Source organism: Notolabrus celidotus, chromosome 15, assembly GCF_009762535.1.
Source record: "Notolabrus celidotus isolate fNotCel1 chromosome 15, fNotCel1.pri, whole genome shotgun sequence".
Lineage (NCBI taxonomy): Eukaryota > Metazoa > Chordata > Actinopteri > Labriformes > Labridae > Notolabrus > Notolabrus celidotus.
Genome location: NC_048286.1, coordinates 24,614,746 through 24,634,090, shown reverse-complemented (window position 1 = coordinate 24,634,090; position 19,345 = coordinate 24,614,746). Strand labels below are relative to the sequence as shown.

General features: G+C 41.8%; 2 protein-coding genes across 6 annotated transcripts in view; one reads left to right on the top strand and one right to left on the bottom strand.

Moving 5' to 3' along the window:
• The window catches only part of sgip1b (SH3GL interacting endocytic adaptor 1b), a 71,848-nt gene that overhangs the window by 2,632 nt on the left and 49,871 nt on the right, over positions 1–19,345 (top strand). The gene's annotated exons all lie outside the window — the stretch shown is intronic.
• Positions 189–6,804, bottom strand: LOC117826831 (phosphatidylinositol 3-kinase regulatory subunit gamma-like). 5 transcript variants are annotated; one of them, XM_034703188.1, is made up of 10 exons: positions 6,456–6,804; positions 4,370–4,478; positions 4,152–4,250; positions 3,850–4,030; positions 3,621–3,737; positions 3,365–3,507; positions 3,079–3,255; positions 2,877–2,951; positions 2,597–2,767; positions 189–2,496 (listed from the first exon to the last, which is right to left on the bottom strand). In XM_034703188.1, exons 1-10 carry the CDS (start codon positions 6,508–6,510, stop codon positions 2,223–2,225), a joined length of 1,401 nt encoding a protein of 466 aa, XP_034559079.1. In that variant the 5' UTR covers positions 6,511–6,804; the 3' UTR covers positions 189–2,222. The 5 variants fall into 5 exon arrangements, with proteins under 5 accessions (XP_034559079.1, XP_034559080.1, XP_034559083.1 ...); XM_034703189.1 differs by having other exon boundaries at positions 3,365–3,441; positions 6,456–6,784; XM_034703192.1 differs by lacking the exon at positions 6,456–6,804 and adding an exon at positions 6,111–6,259.

Here is a 19,345-nt window from a genome sequence, read left to right as displayed (position 1 = left end):
TTTAATAACTAGTTATCTCCCTTTAAGCCATTCTATGCTTTGTATTTGCACATCTTTAGTCCCATGTGATAACATTACTTCAATAATGAAAAATAGCCCCTCAAGTCTTTGTTTGGGGTTGCTTTAAATGATAAAAAGTGACAGTCTCAGCAATTCTCAGTGGAAAAAAAAGGAACAGATTACGCAAGTTGACAAAACCCTCATCAGTTTATTGTCTTTAAGCAAGAAAAAGGTCAGGATCTCACATTGCTTAGCTTCACCCTAGGAGTTTCCTCAATCCCCTGGTGGAGTTATAGTTTTATAGGAGGCTTTTTCGTCCCCCTTCCATAACCAACCTCAGAAATACATTTTACAGTTCTCTGTACAGAGTATCTATTGTCCTCAAACTTGAAAAATGTGCCAAGTTCAACATGGATTCCTTTCCTCTTAAGCTATGTAGGCGGCATGTCATGAAAAACATTCATAGCTCAAGCAATGCCACAGTTCAAGTAATGGAGGCAGGATACTTCCGGACCTCTGGCAGTTCACACAAACATTGGAGGCCACATCATACCGACACCACCAAAGAGAGTGCATTCTTGTGGCAAATGTCAACCTCTCATAACAGCATCACCGTCACCACCATCATCGTCGTCATTCATTGCAACAATAGAAATACTGTTGGATTGCACTTTCTTCAAGCTTTCATCTTGTGGCATGTTTATAGAAAAAATATATATAGAATACAAAAAGCTTATACTTCTTTGAGTAACAGAATATAACATACAGTACTTCAGATTATGTTCCGATCAGCACATCAGCAGGTGTACATAAATTTCCCTCCCCTCGCCCAAATGCTTTAACCGGACTCAACAGGGATGTAGTTTTAGCTCACTATTAAGTGCTTTGGTCAATGGGTTTAACATTGAGTATGCTCATACAATGGTATTCTACAGGATGTTAATGCTACATAATAATCCACTGCGTATGAATGTCTGCTGAGGGAGGGCCAATTGTCAAGATGCACCACGACTTTTTCACATATTCACACGTGGCATTTACCCAAAAACGGTTTGGTCCACCAAACCCATATGAAGGGGAACAGCCTGTTTACAGCACCATTTTTCCCTCACTAATGCACCAAGTAATTGTAAACTAAAAAAATATATTCATACCTTATTCCTTAGCATGCAAGGTAACATTTTGAGCACAATGGGACTTTTCTTAGGAAAGTTTTTCATCACAGTAAGAATGACTGTGTTTCAGGGATTCAAATCTATGTTGCACTGAATACATATATTACTGCTTGACTTCTTGTTCATATGACGTTTTCAAAAATGTCATGTGAACAAACACTGTTGTGCGACTTATCTATCTTGATAGGCTGCTGAATAATGTACACACAGTAATTAAGGCATGATGATTAACCAGCTACTCAGGAAAGGCATTATCATTAAGGTTGTTTTTTAAAAATACAATTTTAAAGTTGCCTTTTGATTTTTTTTAGTGAGTAGAGGTAAAATAAATCATTTCAGAATAGTATTCTTACAGCTAGCTGACTTCATTGACAACTATAAACTACCTCATTGCATTCTTTTAAAATGACCTGTACCCTCCTCCGTCTGACAAAGCTAAGTCAAATTTAAATTTATTTTATAATTCATACATTGTCAGTATGAAAACGAGCAATAAAGAGTATTTTGTTGTCATCTTCTCCCTCAAAATTCAACTTCACTAACATGATACAATATGTATCGGCTGAAAACAACTTTTATTCACCAATGTGTCTGTGCTCAAAATATGAAAACAAGCAGTTAGGAAATGAGGTAGAAATATAACTCCATTGTTACCAAACATATTTCTAACCTATTGGTCAAATTTTCAGAAGTAAATAATGTTAACTGGGGGAATATGGACATCTCTAGCAACATCAACTCTGGTCGTAAAAGTCAAATAAAGGTGCAGCACCTGATGTCAGAGAGCAACAAACTGGTTGTTGATTCCCTACTAAAAAGATGTCCATTTGAAAAAAAAAAAAAAAAAAAGCTCAAACAGCTTCTTTCAAAACTTGAAAAAAAAGCTCAAGCTGACATTCAAGTTCCGGTCTCACTTCAATCTGTGAAATCCCATTCACAAAAACCAATGGAATCACTGTAGTGCAAAACTTTACACGGTGCACCTCGATGCAGTCATTCTCGCAGGATACAGTAAACAACGTGTCCTTTGTGTCTCTTTCCGTTGGATTACATTTCTGGAGCGGCAGGAGGCAGCCCCGCTGTGTGTTTAGGAGTCTGTAAGAGTTTGTGTTCCTCTGCGTGTTGCGAAGGCATAGCTGCAGCTTTGGCGTGTACTGGATGTGACAGCCGAACATCCAGGGCGTCATTGTGTTGCGCTAAGGAGTGCAGGCGATAGTGCAGGACAAGGTCTTTCAGTGAGCAGTGGACGTCGTAGGGCTCAGCGAAGCCGTATCCGTGCGGTGTGCTGTAGATCATACAATGCTTCACTTCTTCATTCACACTGAAATAAATGAGAGGGAAAAAAACGTCAGTGAGTGACGCAGAATGGTGACAAGCAGAATATTCACCTCAAATGTAGCTTTCCAGGATATTCTACTCACACAACAGAGCAGGCGTAGCATCCCTGTTTGCTGCTTTCTCGGATCAGGAACGTTCCTGGAGCTTTTCCTTGCAGCATCTCCTCTGCCTGCGTCCGACTCAGCTCACCAACAAACCAATTTGTCTCCTCTTGATGAGGCAAGTTCTTCTCGTCTCCCTTCAACACGTATGTGCTTCAAGAGAAACAAGAGCAGTGCTGTTAAAACTCTGTTACAATTCTCCTTTCTATTAGTCAGTCAGAAGCTTTGTTGTCGTTTCATAGAAGAATCTGTTCAAACTTACTCATCCAGGCTGTCGCTTTGTGTCCCCAGCCAGTCATTTATGCGTTTCTGTCGTACGCCTTTGTGATTAAGCCAGCTGCAAGCACACATATAAAAACAAGGTTTAATTGTAACTCCACCACACCTACAGAAGCTACAGAAATGTTACTTTCCCGCATGTGTTTGCTGCACTTTATGACAAATGATGTTCTGTCAACACTCACTTGAGGTACTGGTCTCTGATGTTGCGTAGCTGGATGAGGTCAGGCCGCAAGCTGTTCATCTTCCTGTCCGTCTCTCTGTAGTCCTCCACCTGTGTTCTCAAGTCTTCCTCCAGATGAATTTTGCTGTCATAGATCTCTCCAAGACGACACTTCAGCTTCTCGTAGTTTATCAGAAAGCTAATGAAAAGCAGCAAAAGGTCACAGGTCAGAACAGAGTTTAAGAAAAACTAGGCTACATGGATCCAAATAGTTTTGTTTTTTTCCTGGACAACATTGAAAAAAGTACCTTTCCAGATCTTTGTCAGCTCCATCTGTCTGATTGTTCCTCTCAAACTCCTCTCCATAACGCTCCTGCTCCCGACACTGCTCCTCAAAGATCAACATTGTCTCATTAAATGCTTCTATTGCTGTCCGCTTCATCTGGATCTCCTGCACCACAAAGAGTACGGCAGAAGAGTGAGAAATGTTTGCTTAGAAAATTACTGTGGTCTTAACAATGACGGTGAAGACCATCAGAGTTCATTCAGGAAGTTTTTTTTTACCTGTGAGGTCTTTGTGAATCCTTCGTAAAGGCGATCAAACTCCTTCGTCTTTTCTTGATACTGACAGTGAACCTCCTTGAGCTTTCTGCCGGCAACATCGACGCTGTCCTCTTTCACCTAGATGACAAAAATTACTATTAGAAATGTACCACTCATAGTTCCTGTAAGATATTTCCCAATGTCACACTTCTTTTCTGTTTCTGAAAACAAACAGCTGGTGCTCTCTAACCTGCTGGAAGCGGGACATAGGATGGGTAAGCATCAGGTCCAGGGTTGCGTTGTATTCCACTAACGGATGGTGCTGATAGTACCATATTAGTTCTACCACTGACGTGAACGTAAGGGGGTCTGAGAAGCCGTACTTCCCGTCTCTGTGGTAAATCTTGATCAGCTTATTGTGTCCGTCTTTCCTAAGGAAGTGAAACAGCAAATACATTATTATACCGAATGTGATGATTTAATGTCTCTGATATGTATGGCACTTGTTTCACAGGAACTATTTCTTCCTGCTACATTTTTTCATCCACATACCTTAAGGTTAGCGTAAAGTCTCCTTGCAGCTTCGTGGATGCATCGCGCACCATAAAGGAGCCATCAGGTGTGTCCCGGAGCTTCTCGTTCACCTCATCCCTAAGGGCAAATCAGTTGAACTGTTATTGGATCTAACACGGCATCACATTAGACACTCTAACAATGTATTCTAAGCAGGCATTTGCTGTTTTGTGGATGTTAATGTGCTTGATCTTTACCTTGATATATCTCCCCAATACCATTCCGAATCCTGAAGCGAGTGCACAGGTGGCAAAAGGCAGTTGTTCATGGTGGCGGACACTGGCTTTGTTGACCTGGGAGGAAGAGCTGGAGGCAAACGAGAAAAAAGAGAGATAAGAAAATGAAATACTAAGACCTTTTCTTAGAAAGAGATCTAAGTAAGTATTGATTTTTTTTCTAAGGGCTGTAAACACTTCTTCACTGTGACCATTCGTGTCTGTTGAGGAACTAGTGTTCTCCCCTAACACCACTCACACTCTGTCACACCCTTGCTTGATGGAGCCTGTCAAGATCTGAGGACATGCCCAGGCATGTTTCCAAGAGATATCACTGTCAAATCATTTCCAAGAGCTTAAGTGTGATTAGCTCTAAATAAGGAAATGTGGCAGTTGGACTTCATTTTGTGAACACCATCACTCAACAACTATGAGGCAGTTTTTTTTTCTCACTGTTTAACCAGAAAATCTTATAATTGGGTGTTCTTCCGCCTGCACCTCTTGCAAAGTAGAGCTTCTGAAGTTAGCAGCAGCTTTTTGCACTGTCCTGAATTGCATGTAAGGCATTACATAAACCAGATGTTGTATTTTGAGCCTCTTGGATCAACCCTCCCACTACTTCAGAACGGTTGCACGCTCACAGATCCTCTTAAGTTTTCCATCAACCTATAAGAAATATAATCTGCCAGCCTGGCCGGAAGATTAGCATTTTCCTAAAAATGAAAAAAGGAGGGCAAACCGCATCAAGAGGAGGTGAAGGGCAATATATTTCACTGCAGGACAAAAGTGCCTTTCATGAGGCAGTCAGGTAGAATACAAGAGCACCCTCAGAGAGGAGAAAATGTGGGTTTCTCCCACCATCCACTCTCCCTTTTTTTTCTGACCTTAAAATAAACAAAAGGCAGGTGCAGCAGCAGCAGCAGTAGAGTGGCAGGCACACAACGAAAAGCTGCGGCTCCTGAACTCAGCAAAATTAAATCTGCACCACCACCACCAGCACCACCACCAACCCCCTCCTCCTCTCCGTCTCCTGCCAAGAAACTCTACTGGCTTCCAAAACCCACATACCAGTTCAGACAAGAGCCTCGTAATTTAAGTGTGGAATAATAATAAAATATCAGGTCTGTCACGGTATAGCCTGCTTTTGCACTGTATTCAATCCAGTGCACACAAAACAATGAACATGCATCACCACAAAAACATTCCTCTGATGAAGTCTACAGCCCATGACAGCAAGAAAAGAGCATCTGTATTGTTCTTAGTAACATGTTTTTGTGATCTCGCAGTATTATCAACTGTCGTGTTATGTAAACATCTGGAAAAACATCAAAATACAATTTGTGGAAGCTTCAAACTCAAATGAATTGGCTCTAGGTGGTTACTAAGACTGAGACAACAGGCTGAAAAAAACGACACTACAGTGTTATGGCGTTGTTAGGACAGAGTTTTAGCCGAGGTCAGATGACAAATGTAAATAAAAAATGAAGTGTTGTATTAGCTGCCGGAGTTGAGTCATGAGACGAGCTGTCTGGTTTGCTTGCCTCTAGCCTACTTTGAGAGCTAGCACACAAATTAAGCACGGCTGGCTGCAGAGGAGAACAAAGCGGTCGTTTCATGCGGCGCTCATTAACGCACACTCAAATCTATTCCTCCTGCAGAATGCAATCTTTACACTGTCACACGTTTTAACTGTATCATCTAGCTCACGAGAATGGGCAAAAACCTGCTGTGAATTTAGGTCCAAGTTTGTCATATTTGCTGGGACAATAGAAAAAGAAGGCAAAGCTGCTGCTGCGCCTGGTCCACAGAAAGGTATTACGTAATTGGCAAGTGAATTGCGCTATGCATGCCTGGGCATAGCCACAGGGGGAGCGCAGCACCAAGCGAGGACCCAGCCATTATAACGTTTTACTGACACCTGCACAGCACTTGTCAGGTGTCAACTTTATCACTGGCATTACATAACACAATGCAAGTTGGAAAAAAAAAGACAGTACAGAGAGAGGGAATAAAAGGCTTCTCTACCCCCCACAGATCAGACAATGGCTGCCTTTAACCCTAAACTTACCTGGTGGTGCTTGATCCATTTCGATGTAGAATAAACCTTCGGGAGGATAAACCATTCCTGTTTCAAAAGAGTAGTCCAGGTTGCTGTCTTTGTTGTCTATGCGCGTGTTAAAAAGAAAAATGCACGCTTCTTTCTGCCGCAAATTCAGGCAGCAAGGCAAACGCAGAATGCCTTCATGGATGTGGAAAAAGAGAAGAACACTCCTTCAGTTTCCATTCCGTAAAAACGTCCCAAAGTCCAAATATGTTTTCTCAACATAGTCTGTAGATCTTTTTTTGTTTCTAGGAGATTGTCAGTTCGTGCTTCTCTCGCTGTGTGGCGGGGCTCTACTTTACTTCATCTCGGAAGTGGAGCGACTTTAAAGGGCTGTTCGTAACATCATCTTGGACCAGTCTATTCAGAGCGTACTGGAGGGGGGGGAAGTCTTTTTAATGCAAGCACCAAAGAAACGCAACAAACAAAAAGTGAAGTTAATATCACATAACAGGAAGAAATAAGAGTACATGGGTGTTATAACGAAACATTGCACCACATGTGATTATTTAAGGGGCTAACTTAAAAAGTGTTCTACATCAGTGACCCCCCACACTGTAATGGTGCATCCCAGACCGTTTCATTCACTTCTCCTCAAGCTGCACTGTAACAGCTGAAAAATTCCTTTCAGGGCATGAATGGAAAAGAAAAGCCTGGTGTTCTAGCTTGAATGATCTAATCTGAACATGACCTATAACATACCTTATATAATGACAATAATAATACTAAAAACAACCAGAACTGGTGGCATTTTCAACCGCTTTAGCTTTTGCCCCATGTATCTGAATGGTGAGTTGGAGGAATGACATCATGCTATAGGTTTTGTGATAATTAAACCGTCTCAAGCACCTGACCATGAAGAGAGCACCTGACTCAGTCTTTTTGTCTGACAGAGCAGCCTCCCTTGTTGGCAACTGTGTATTATATTCTTGTTGAGCTTGTCAAACACGTTCCGCAGCAAAAAAAATGGCATCTTGACTGCCGTACTTGTAATAATTGCAGCTCTGAGATCATACTGTTGGCGACACGATAGCTAATGGCATGTGTGTTCAGAACTAAACACAAAGAATTTATTATTTTATGATGAAACACATTTCTGTCCTCATTCTTGTGCTAAAAATGGGTATGAGCATCCAGATTACTATCTCCTGATGTGTTCATGTGGCATGAATACATGCTTTGTTGTCCATTCATGACACAGAATGACATTGTGCTATAAATTTAAACAACCAGGGCCTCTTCCACCAGCTGACGTTACTGGCTGCGAGGAGAGTGAAACAAGGCCTACATGGTCAGAGGTCTGTCTCTGTTGGTGTCCAGGCGTTTATGGCCGGTCCCCTTTTGACCCAAAGACAGAGTAAGGGAGGTAAATGCCTGCAGCATTCTTTTTCCCATCAGACAACACTTCTTTCCTGTGTCCAGACAGTGCCCACGAACCCAAGCTTTCTCCCATGATGGAGCATGCTGCAGTCACAGACACATAAAAACGCACAGAAACACATGCAGAATTTGTTGACATTCTTGGTGTTTAGTCTGCAACAATGTGAAACTTTCCAAATGTTATTCTTTGGAGGATGGCATGTTTCTGTTACATCCACTGTTTGACAGGTATGTAATTGTGTGTGTGTGCACACTTTGGGTAAATGTGCTCACGTGTGTCTGTGTATATTTGCGATTGCAATGTTTGAGCGCTGGTGTGCTTTCCATGAGTTCCCTTTCTAAGAAGCCTTGAAGCCTGTCACGACATGTCACTTGGCTGCAGCCCAACCCCCCCCCCCCTCCCTCACCCTCAATAGTTTGCCCTTCTTGCCTTCTTCCCTCCCCTCTCTCCCCCTGATGTCAGAAGACCACAAAATTTGCCCCTTTAACTTGTGGGTCTGACCTCTCTGACACATTTCACTACTAGGGTCCACATACGTCAGCAGGGAACAGTGATACATTGGCATTATGAGCTGCTGTTTTTTGGCTTTGTGTTTGGGATGTGTTGCCTTTATGACCAGTGCTCTAAAAAGCCTAAATATGTTTGGTTGTGCCATGTGTTTCTCTGTGTCCCCCACTTGCGTTGTGTGCGTGTAGTGGCCCCGGGCTGACTTGCAGGATAAAACCTTTAGGCTTTACACCCCAGATCCAGGCAGTCCTGATGGGATCAGTGAAGGCTAATCGTAAGATTAACTGGATAGGCTGATACGGCAGGCCTGCCAGCTGCCTGCTAGCTGATGTGACTCATCTTGATACCGCAATATGCCACTGGACTGCAGGAGTGCTGTGAAACACTGCAGGAGTTTTAAATTAATAGACAGATGTTTCTTTGTGCTTAATGTGGATAACAATTCAACTGTACTTGTGTTAGATATCATTTGTGATGGATATCTGACTAACAACCTAAAGTGAACACAACAGGCTCATTATATGCTGTAAATGTTAAAGGGGAGTAGGTGTTAGAAACATTAGGTGAAGGAAGAAAAATACTGTATTACCTGTTATTAAAGGTGCTGCTGCTGTCAGTCCCCTTGTCTGTCTTACTTGAATCATCTCTCTCACTATCACACTTTATTAGGCAGATGGCTGTCTAACCAGTGTGTCTGGTTCTGCTCGAGTGTGCTGCCAGTTCAAAGGAAGTTTTCCTCACCTGTGTTGCCAAGTGCTTCCTCGTGGTGGATTAATGTTGGGTCTCTGTTAATAAAAATACAAAAAGTACATTACACCTGCTCTATATGTAAAGTGTCTAAGGTAGCCACTGATTGATTTGAATTCAAATGAGAGCTCAGACAGGATGTTTATTGTCCCTTTGTGGTTATTAGGTCAGTGGTTAAGTGTGTTGAATGTGAACTCTATGGAAATAGCTTTAATCCCCATATTTGAGAGTGTTAAATGTATACACGATAGGCTCCCTGCTGTCTTTCACTTAGCCACACTAAGTCACAACACCCAGTATTTGTAGAATCATCTGATTAATCCCATGGCTTTTTAGAGTATAATGTTTGTTTAGCTCATTATCTGTGTCAAGGAACATTATTCATTTGCTTACTGTTTTCATATAGTCTGAAACTGCTTAATGTAGGACACATATTATCAGGATTTGTTTTGTTTGTAGTCAATCAAAAAAAGGCTCAAAGACACAACACGGTGGAGGCATGTCAGGGATTAGTTCAGTTCACCACTGTGTATCTGTGTCATGGTCTCTCATTGTAAACCCTGGGTGAATCGCACATCACTCAAATCTTCTGTACTGTAGTGTGCTGCTATTCACGCCCATTGAAGAGATGCATAATGGCCTTGGCAGGGCGTTCGACATTCACCATGGAGAAACTGTGGGGTTTCCCTGACCGGCCGCCAGAACCAGCACACAAAGCATGCAGTAGCTCTGCCAGAGGCAACTCAACTGTGGGCAGAGTGTAGGGCGGCTATGGTCTGGCCCCCAGGACCCGGCCATTGTGGAAATGTAAGTGGGGACAGTGTCTGAACGGCTTGAGTTGGAACAGAAAACTTTGGATGACCAAAACTATGAGCTTCAAATAGCAGGGCCCTGGGAAACATAGCTTGTTCTTTTAAGGAGGTCATAGAGAAGCCAGAAAGAGAAAAAAAACAGAGAGCCGATGTTTGGTGGAGGGAATGTCAAATTGGAGGCTACTGTTACTATAGACATCAGCAAAAACTGACATACTGCTTTTCCAAATGCTCTCCAGTCAGTCTCTCTCCCCCTTTCTCTTTCTCTGCATTAGCACCCAGTGGTCATACCTACCACTCATCAGCTGTCACTCCAGCCTGCCGGGGCCTAATCTTACTAACAGAGGTGACAACCGAGGTACTCATGGCACTCGTGGTACTTGAGTTATGCCAAGGATGATGATCCTGGGGTATCAACGGCCTCTGTTTGCCCACCTCTCTGCCTAAGTAGAGCCCCCAAATAAAAGCCTGGCCATGAGCAGTACAGGGAAAATATATCCATGAGATACTATTTAAGCACTTGTATCAATAGCTGTGCATATGAGTTGGTAATAGGTTTGCAGGGTCACTTCTTTTTTAATACAATAATCATTTTGTTTTAGGCTCCACTAAAACAGATATCTAAACTCAGATCACTTGTTTTTTTTGGATTGACAGACCAGAACACAATACTTTTCACATAGTAGATACAGAACACACAAAAGCTGAGGTTTTGTTTGATAAATGAAAGAGATGTTTTGATATAATTTCCACTTCCTGATGTTGCTTCTGATACCTAGATTTGGGTATTGGCCAACACCAAGTACCCCTTCAATAACAATACAAAATAATAACACAGAAATAGAAATGAGAAAAACACTGATTTTGTTAGTCCTGAGAAACATTATACTCCTCACTGGCTCCAAATGTCTGTTTTTGTTATTATTGTATGATAATTTACCTGAGGCCAGTTGTTTCTCTCAGAGGATAAGTAGTCATGGTATCATTGTTGAATCAACTGGTGTACTTGCCAATCCCTGAAAGAGCGCTTTTGGGGAGTATTACAGGATGGTATCCATACAGCTCCTATAAATGACATCAACACTAAGACTGATTTAAATTCGAAATATAATTTCTTAGTCGGTCTTACATAATGCTGAAATTCCCGTTTGTTTAAAGACAACAACTCTTTCATTTCAGATCTCCAACCCACAACCCATCTTGAAATCAGCACAACTTCTGTGATGCCTCCTCAGCTATGAGTCAACTCTGAGTCTGTACAGAGAGGAGTCGTGCCAGTGAGCAAAGGATACACGGCTGGAAGCCCAGAGAAGCTAAGCTAGTAACCTCAGTCTCTCTCTCACTCTCTCTCTCTCTCTCTCTCTCTCTCTTTCTCTCACGCATACACACTCACACATGCACGCATACACAATCCCCGGCTTTCATGCAAAGCAAAATTGAGAAGCCCGAGACCTCTTTCAAGCTCCTCGGCAGTTGCCCCCCTTTATATAAAAGGACACTACTCTCCTGGGCTACGCAGCCATCACATAAGCACTATAACTCTATTAGGCACAGCTCCAGGACACACTAAGCAACCCATAGCCCACAATGGCATCATTGTCAGCAGGGATTGCAGCCCATTGTGGTCCATGCTACAGGATTTATTCCCCTCCTCCCGTATTGTGACCTTCACCTCTGACCCCGGCTGCCATCTCACATGCTCAGGGACTGAGAGCTTGTGAGGCTTTATGCCTTCTACGTCTTAGACGCTGCTTTACAATGACCCCAGCCTGCTAAGTGGCTTCTCTGCACAGCAGCAGTGTTAGGATGATTCAGGTTAGTGTCAGTAAGGAAAGAGGAGGGGAGGATGGAGGATGCCGAGTTGTGGTTGGACTGATTGACCCTTAGAAAAGGTCAGTTGGAAGGCATGAGAGTAGAGGAGCAGCCTAAATGGCTCTTTTCTCTCCTTTTTCTCCCCCTGGCCAGGGCAGAGGCTCTGTATGGTTATTTATGAGCGTGTGGGAGAGTGAGAGGGGCTGCAGAGAAACCCACCAGCACTCTTTGTTGCGAGGGCTGGGCTGGGCTGAGGTGCCTGTCATTGGTTCGGTTCTGTCATATATACATGCACATGCACGCGCCCTCACTCACACTATTAAGATCCCCTCCCGGAGCTGCAAGGACAGAGGAGAGGACTCTGTTGCGAGGCAGATTTGGAAAATGAGGTGTGCTTCACACAATAGCTGTCAGCAGTTTGATAGATGCCTCTCAGGCATCCAAACCACAGGAAACTTCCAGAAAGTGGGGACCATTGACATTATTCTAAAGTAAAGCAGGCAGATAGTTTTGTTGAGTTCAGTTCAGTTTTTACATACAGATATAAATACATATATATAAACAAAGTAAATAAAACAGAAAAGCACATATGTTAGTGTGGTAGAAACCTTTAAATTGCTCATGTGAAATTACACCTAACAGACATTTAAAGGGAAATACAACCATAAAAAAAATATCCCCAAAACAACCTAAATATCAGCATTTAACGAAAACCTTCACATGTTAAAAAGTGCATAATGCTTTTGTAAAAAAAAAAACACAACATAGAGATTTTATCATACCAATAATAATAACATACTTTATTTATAGTGTAAACTCTGTAAGAAGATTAGTGCTTTAAAATAAAGTAAACAATAAAAGAGTAAAACAAAACAGTAAAGTTACAAGTACAACAAGTGCAAATACGGAATAATAAAACAAAGCAATCAAAAGAGAAACAAATACAAGGCACCCAAAGGCTAGAACATTAAGATATGTAGAAGATACTGAGGCCAAGGCTGCATTCAAACAATACAATGTGTAACAAATAAGAAAATAAGTGTGAGTGAGTATCAGTTAAAAGAGATGTTGAATACCGTAGTGACCTGAAAGTCTGATGTTTTTTTTTTCCCTTGAAGTTCATATTCTTCCATTCCAGGTCGACAGCAGTGGATGTCACCACAAAGCGAGAATGAGGCTCATAAGGGCAGATGTCACTCACAACTACAGCACCAGGGGGGATGAAAGATGGAGAGACATGGTGACCATCCGGAACAATTTAACTTAAAATAGGGAATGTTATTGAACAACTGAGACAGGTATATGGTGCCGGTTCTAAGATAATGATTGCCAAAATAACAGAGACATTCAGCCAAGTAATATGATGCCACAGAGAGTGAGGTCCGAAGGTGATGAGCCTGAAAAGACAGTCAAAGAAAATCTTTCTGTGGTTCTCATGAAGGCCACTTTAAAGAGACGGACAAGAGAGTGTTTAAGTAGATATCAACATGAAGGCAGATGGCCCAATGACAAAAAATACACTGCAAGTTATTTTAATTTTTATGGTATTGTGCGTAAATACTGGTACCCTGCTCCTTCTGCACATTTTAAAACATTGGGGAGGTTGCAGTTGTCTTATAATCAGGGTCCTCTTATTTTTGCTCTAATTATGACCTCGGATTTAACCCTTTACACTAAGTGTGTATTTAATATTATAAAACTTTGATGAAACACACTCAAACCACTGTCATCTCATCAATGTCTATAACCACAGATGTGTGGAAGCATGACAGCTCCTCAGTTTTTATTGGTATGGTCTTGTCCACTTATTCCAGTAAAAAATCGTCCCATATTCTTCATGGTTTTGATATCCTGTAAAATACAATGAGCCATGCCTTCCCAGAATTGTGAAAAGTTACTGTTGACACCAGCGCAGTTCTCTGCCTGTGTAACACACACCACTTTTTTTCTTTTCCCCTGACAAAGTTAAATTAAGCTTGAATTTCACGCTGAAGTCAAATGGTCATGATGTCATGGTTTGAGGACAGAATGACTCGGTTTGTCTGTTGACTGAGGAGGCCTATTCTTGCATGTTTGGGTGGGAGCAGAGCATATAATTGCAGAGCGGGATAGCATGAGGGGATGGGGGAGGGAGAGAGTTAGCACGCAACATGAGTTTTGGCCCACAGTCGCTGGTGTGGGTGCCAAACTTGTCCAGAGGGCTGCTGCTGCTGTGTGTATCTGCGCACGATGCTAGTTTCAGCTCACACTGTTCCAAGACACATCTTTCATTTGCACACATTGAATAGCTTAAGGGAGCCTGAGGCAGTTTGGATCTGTCTTTTTGGACTTTTTGGGTGATTGCCTGGCTGTATGAATGTGTGCCAACACAGGAGAGTCCGGATCTTTTCTGGACGTGCAAAGAAAAGAAAAAACTCTTCCGAGTGTCCCATTGCATTGTTTAGTCGTCAAGTTAGTTGTTAGGGAGCAACCGAACCGCTGTACACGTGTTGCAGCCATTTGAGGATTACACTGATCCAAAAATCTGACAGTAAAAGAAGAGAATGGAAAGCTTTGTCGGCCTTTTCATATCCTCTCAGTGGGAGGTAGAAAGGCAAGACCTCCAGACCTGGGCTTGCAGTGGTGGGTGTTAATGGGAGGGGGGTGGGGGGGTTAGCTCAACTGCCAACCAGATGGACAACCAAGCCTTGTGTATTTAGGGAGATCATATGGGATAACCTTGCAAAGACAGATTGACATTTTGCTGACAAAACAAACCACCCCTGTCCTGCACGCAAGTAGCCCCCTGCCTCTTTTCCCCCCTTCTCGTGTGCACTCTCATGTATGGCCATACAAATACCTTAAGTGGTATTTGCTTACATAGGTCTTAAGGAAGTTATTTCAGCATGTGTTAAGCACTCTGCAAGGAGCCATAACAATAAGAGGATAGGACAAAAGAATGTAGAATTACACAACTGCTGCATAAACAATGGCAGCATCAGTGACCTGCGTTAAGTGACACAACCTTGAGCCACAAGGGGAAGCGAGTAAACCCATTTTCTGCGTCATGCATTGGGATTTACCTTGATGCTTTAGGGTCTTATGTTGGGATGTATGTCTCAGGACGTTAAGAACATCATCATGTGTTTTTCTTTACTTTGTATTCTGTTTTTCTTGTCTAATAGTATTAGACTACTTCTGAAAAGGTCAAGAGTTATATGTCAGGAAACTAGGAGCTTTAAAACGCTTTCCCCTCAATAAGTCTATTATGTTGAATTGACTAGGAAGTTTTAGAGTCAGCTCTTATCAGATTCCAGTGCTTGACCCGTTTTTTCTGCTTCAACCAGTCAAAACAGTCCTCTCAGTTTTGGAGAGTGTTGGAACAAAACGTCCTCTGTCATAAAATATTAAAATGATCAAAAGTCACTCTGCTTTCAAATCCTCTCTGCAACAATTTTAATAAACTCTGCATGATTTATGGAACATAACCTATCTCCCTCCCACGAACACAGAGACCATCAATTTACATTATTAATACAGCTTGTACCAATGCTCTGTGTTCCAAAATACTGATTACATTTGTTGTCATAACATCCACCGCAAATTACGGTAATCTTTTCAATTCACACCTAGTCCATCCCACTCCAAGAGAGTCAGCGCGAGACATGACTGTAATGTTAAACTGCTGACTGCACAGGCTCAAATTTTTCATGGTGACCCGTTTGAAATTGTGTCACAGGCTGCTCTGTCTTTTTCTCCAAATGTCAAATTGGAATTAGTTTTATTAGCATGACCACAGTTAAATAATATTTTACTAAAGTAGGTCAAATTAGTTCTACGGAGTCAATTAGATCAGTCTGTACTTAAGAGTAAAGGATTCCTGCACAAGCGCCCAATATACTGTATACTGACTGTAAAAAAATGCCAAATGTAACCACATCATTAAACAACAAACAATAGTATAATGAAAGAACAACCAACCATTTAAGACAAATATAAGTAAACATCAAAAGACAAGATATAGTTAAGAGTTTGGTGTAATTGTTATGTGGGGAACAATAGAAGAAAATCCAAAGAGACGTATGTCTTTGTTTTAGGAGTCTAGTAAAATTTCACGAGGAAAGTAATTAAAGGAAGTCAGATGAGAAGGTAGGATTTTCTCACCCTTTCTTTCAATCTGCTTTGTGTTTCTGTGTCCCACCACAATGGTCTGTGCGACATATGTGGGACACCAGAATACTGTGGTAAAATCTGTATGAGCTGTATACATTATGTGGACTTATTGTGGATCACAGGATCTGGTTAAATAACAGTAAGACTGAGGCACAGCAGCATTGTTCTAGCTAGATGCTAACATTCAGATGTTAGAAAGTTAATGTAAAGTAATGGATGGTTGTGACGAGTCCCCTGTGCTTCAGGTCAGGGTCTTGTCTCTTGGTCTATTTTGCATAACTACCTGCTCATTATACATTATCTCGCTTATTACCCATCTAATTCAAATTACAAAAAAGTTGGCATTAAGTATTGATTTAAAGATGATTTAATTTATTTAATTTATCTAAACAGCTAAAAAAATAGTCCTTCAGATTTGATGGTTGGTATAGTAAGGATGTTTGAAAGCGACTTATCTCTGAGTCGTTGAAATGGAAATGTACTTTCTGACCAACCGACTTCTCTTCGTGTGAGAAAACCATAGACTATAAATAATGGACGTAGTATCCGTGACGTCACCCATCTGTTCCTGAAGCGCTGTTTTCAAGCCAATCGTCGGTGGCAGCTATATTGGAAATGTTGAACTCAACCAGGCATAGTGTGATATAAAGAGGCGGGGTTTGAGCCTCCTAGCCAACAGCTATGTGTTCCCGTCCGGGAGTCAAGTCAGTCATGTCCTTATTTGGGCAAAACCTCCTAATCTTAATATCTTCTGAACTGTTGCGTTACAAAAAAATTCACCCCCCCGTACAGTGTGTGCCGATAGAGAAATTCGCGATGTAGAGCCAAGTCGTTTTTGGACCAGGCTGTAAACATGTTTATTAATGCTGCAAAGACCGTCTTTTTTTAATTGATGTCTATGTGGTTTCCGGTGTTTCTGAAGCCAGCCTCAAGCAGATTCTCGATATTTTGCAATTTATAACACTTCCACATGAGCTTCATATTTTGAGACCGGAGGTTGCTGCTTGGAGAAAACACAGAAAGCAGTTTGAACTAAATTTATTGAACACAGGTTCACATGCGATTACAGAGTCTGCAGGTAGACAATGTGAAATTAGTGTGTTGAATGTGGCTAATTTTAGCAGTGTGCTTATATTCTAGTTTAACCTGACATATGATTGGCAGCTAAAGTGATGAATTTAATAGTGACACTGAAGGAAAAGTCAGAGGATCACAAACGTCAGCATGCTTTTACTGTTTGCACAATCCTTTTTTAAATAACTCAGAAAATATTAGATGTTTTGAAAAAGATGTTTGTTTTTCTTCTCCTCCATGATGAATTAAAGTTGTCAAAAGAGCTCCATCAATTTCAGCTCTATTGTGAAAGAGCTTAGGATCAAATTATCCTACAATTAAGATAATGAACCCAGCACTGTAACTGCTGAGCGTTAGTGTGTCGTCTTTATTAGTAAAGATATGTTACTATACTGACTTTAGCATTTAGCTCAAAGCACTGGTGTGCCTAAAGCCCCAGACCAAAGATTGTAGAAACCAAACAGGAAGTAGCCTCTGGGTGCCTTTCTTTTGGTTTGTTGAGCCTCGAGTTTGGCATTTTGACCATCGTCATCTTATTTTAGGAGACAGAAGTAAACATGGATGACAGGGTTTCTGCGTCTCTGTCCTTGAAGACAGGGCAGATTTCACAATGCTACATTTACAACTGTGTTTTTATGTGCAGTGTCAAACATGATGACGTAAAAACATCTTCCTTTATTGGCTTAATTAAACTAGTTGTTTACATGACTGATTGAGGTTAAGGTATAGTAATGAAATGTAATGGGATAGCTCCAGAGCACATTGTTCTTGGTGCCCTCTCTAGCTGTAAAGCCCCCCCAGGAGTCAGGCCTGAAATGAGCTTAGAGAATGAATTCAATCCTGTTTGGTCATCTACAAAAGGATAGAGCCCCAACTGAAGGTTGAAGGCTACTCCAGCTTGTATGACCACCTTTCTTTGACAGTGACGCCTGTCACGGAGGGTTTACTTTTATCAGCGATGGAAATGTCAAAAGGTAAACAGGTCACAACCGCCTGCACTCAGGCTTAACTGCAGAGATGTAGTAGTGTAAGACGATGTTTAAGGGCTCACAGAGACAGACAGAAAAACAAACAGACTGGCAGGCAAGCAAACACACAAAGTTGTGACAAAGGAGGAATCCTCAACATCACATGGCAGATAGTTTATGCTGCATGTCTCAGTTTGATTACACTCATTGTGCTCAAATTTATGTTACCCACAGAGATTCTTGCTTGTGCTATTTCGGTAGAAGCCATTGCTTGGGCTTGTCTCTAACGAATGCAGCTCTCTCTAGCTTACACACTTAAAACACACACATATACCTCTTCCCCTTTCTCTGTCTTTCCCTCCCCACCACTCTGACCACACTGCCACCCTCAGTTTTCCATGGCCTCTCATTCCTGAGTGCTCTGCGAACTCAGTAAATGAACGACACAATCCGGAAATAGTGTTCCAGCCAGAGATGATGGGAAGGAAAATCCCTTGACTGGTGCTGTAAGGAGGGTGAGAGGGAAAGGAAACAGCATTTCAGCCATTCACACTCTCTCTGAAACTCAAAATCTTACTGTTAAAAGTTTAAAGCAGGAAAAATAACACATTTCTTCTTGGTTTTCCTTAGGCAAATGGTGCACATGTGTGCTAACTTATGTATTATGGGAGACCATGTCGCTAGCTTCATGGTGTGGCAGGAGAGGTTAACTTATCTTTAGCCCCAGAGGTCAAAGGTCAGTATTAAAAAAGGGCAGATGTCTGTGAGGAGGCTAGAGTGGAGGAGTGCAGCACAAGGCGCTGGGTAAATGTTGTCAGGATTGGCCTGGAGTTTGGCAGAGGGGGGAGGGGGGAGGGAGCAGAGTGAAGACAGGGGGTGTGTGCCAGTAGGTTAAAAGCAGGGTCAACTCTATAACCATGGTGTTATCTGGATGCCTCTTCACAGCTGCCAATCACAATCATACTCACACCGCAGCAATTTTCCTCTGACGTCATGCTCAGGGTGGAAACCATCAATGTTGTTGAAATGTCATACTGCTGTGTTAAAGGTTGTATGTCGTACAAACAGAGAGAATATGACAAATCCTGTTACCTTAACCCTCCTGTTATCCTCAAATTGTACTGAGCTGTGCATTCTTCTATATGTCAGCTCCATCCCTATGTTGTGTGAATCATCAATGTCTTCACAGGACAATATTTCCCACCCTACAGTACAGCAAATATCAATGTTCTCATGGGAAAGAAATTCCCCCTTGTCCCATGTTATTTGACCTATCAGAAGTTCTCACAGTACGACAGGTATGGTGATGTCAGGTAAGGGCCCTAAAGCAGAGGGAAGTTTTTCTAGATAAAAAATTGTATGTTAAAGGGACCTCAGTGTCATCCAAAAACAACCAAAACAAAT

Excerpts from the sequence above, each read along its gene's own strand:
- LOC117826831 (XM_034703188.1), bottom strand. The coding sequence starts at position 6,510 with ATGGTTTATCCTCCCGAAGGTTTATTCTACATCGAAATGGATCAAGCA. Across the intron at positions 3,508-3,620 it reads GATTCACAAAGACCTCACAG|GAGATCCAGATGAAGCGGAC; the intron begins GTAAAAAAAAAC and ends TTTGTGGTGCAG. Across the intron at positions 2,768-2,876 it reads CAAAGCGACAGCCTGGATGA|CACATACGTGTTGAAGGGAG; the intron begins GTAAGTTTGAAC and ends TTTCTCTTGAAG.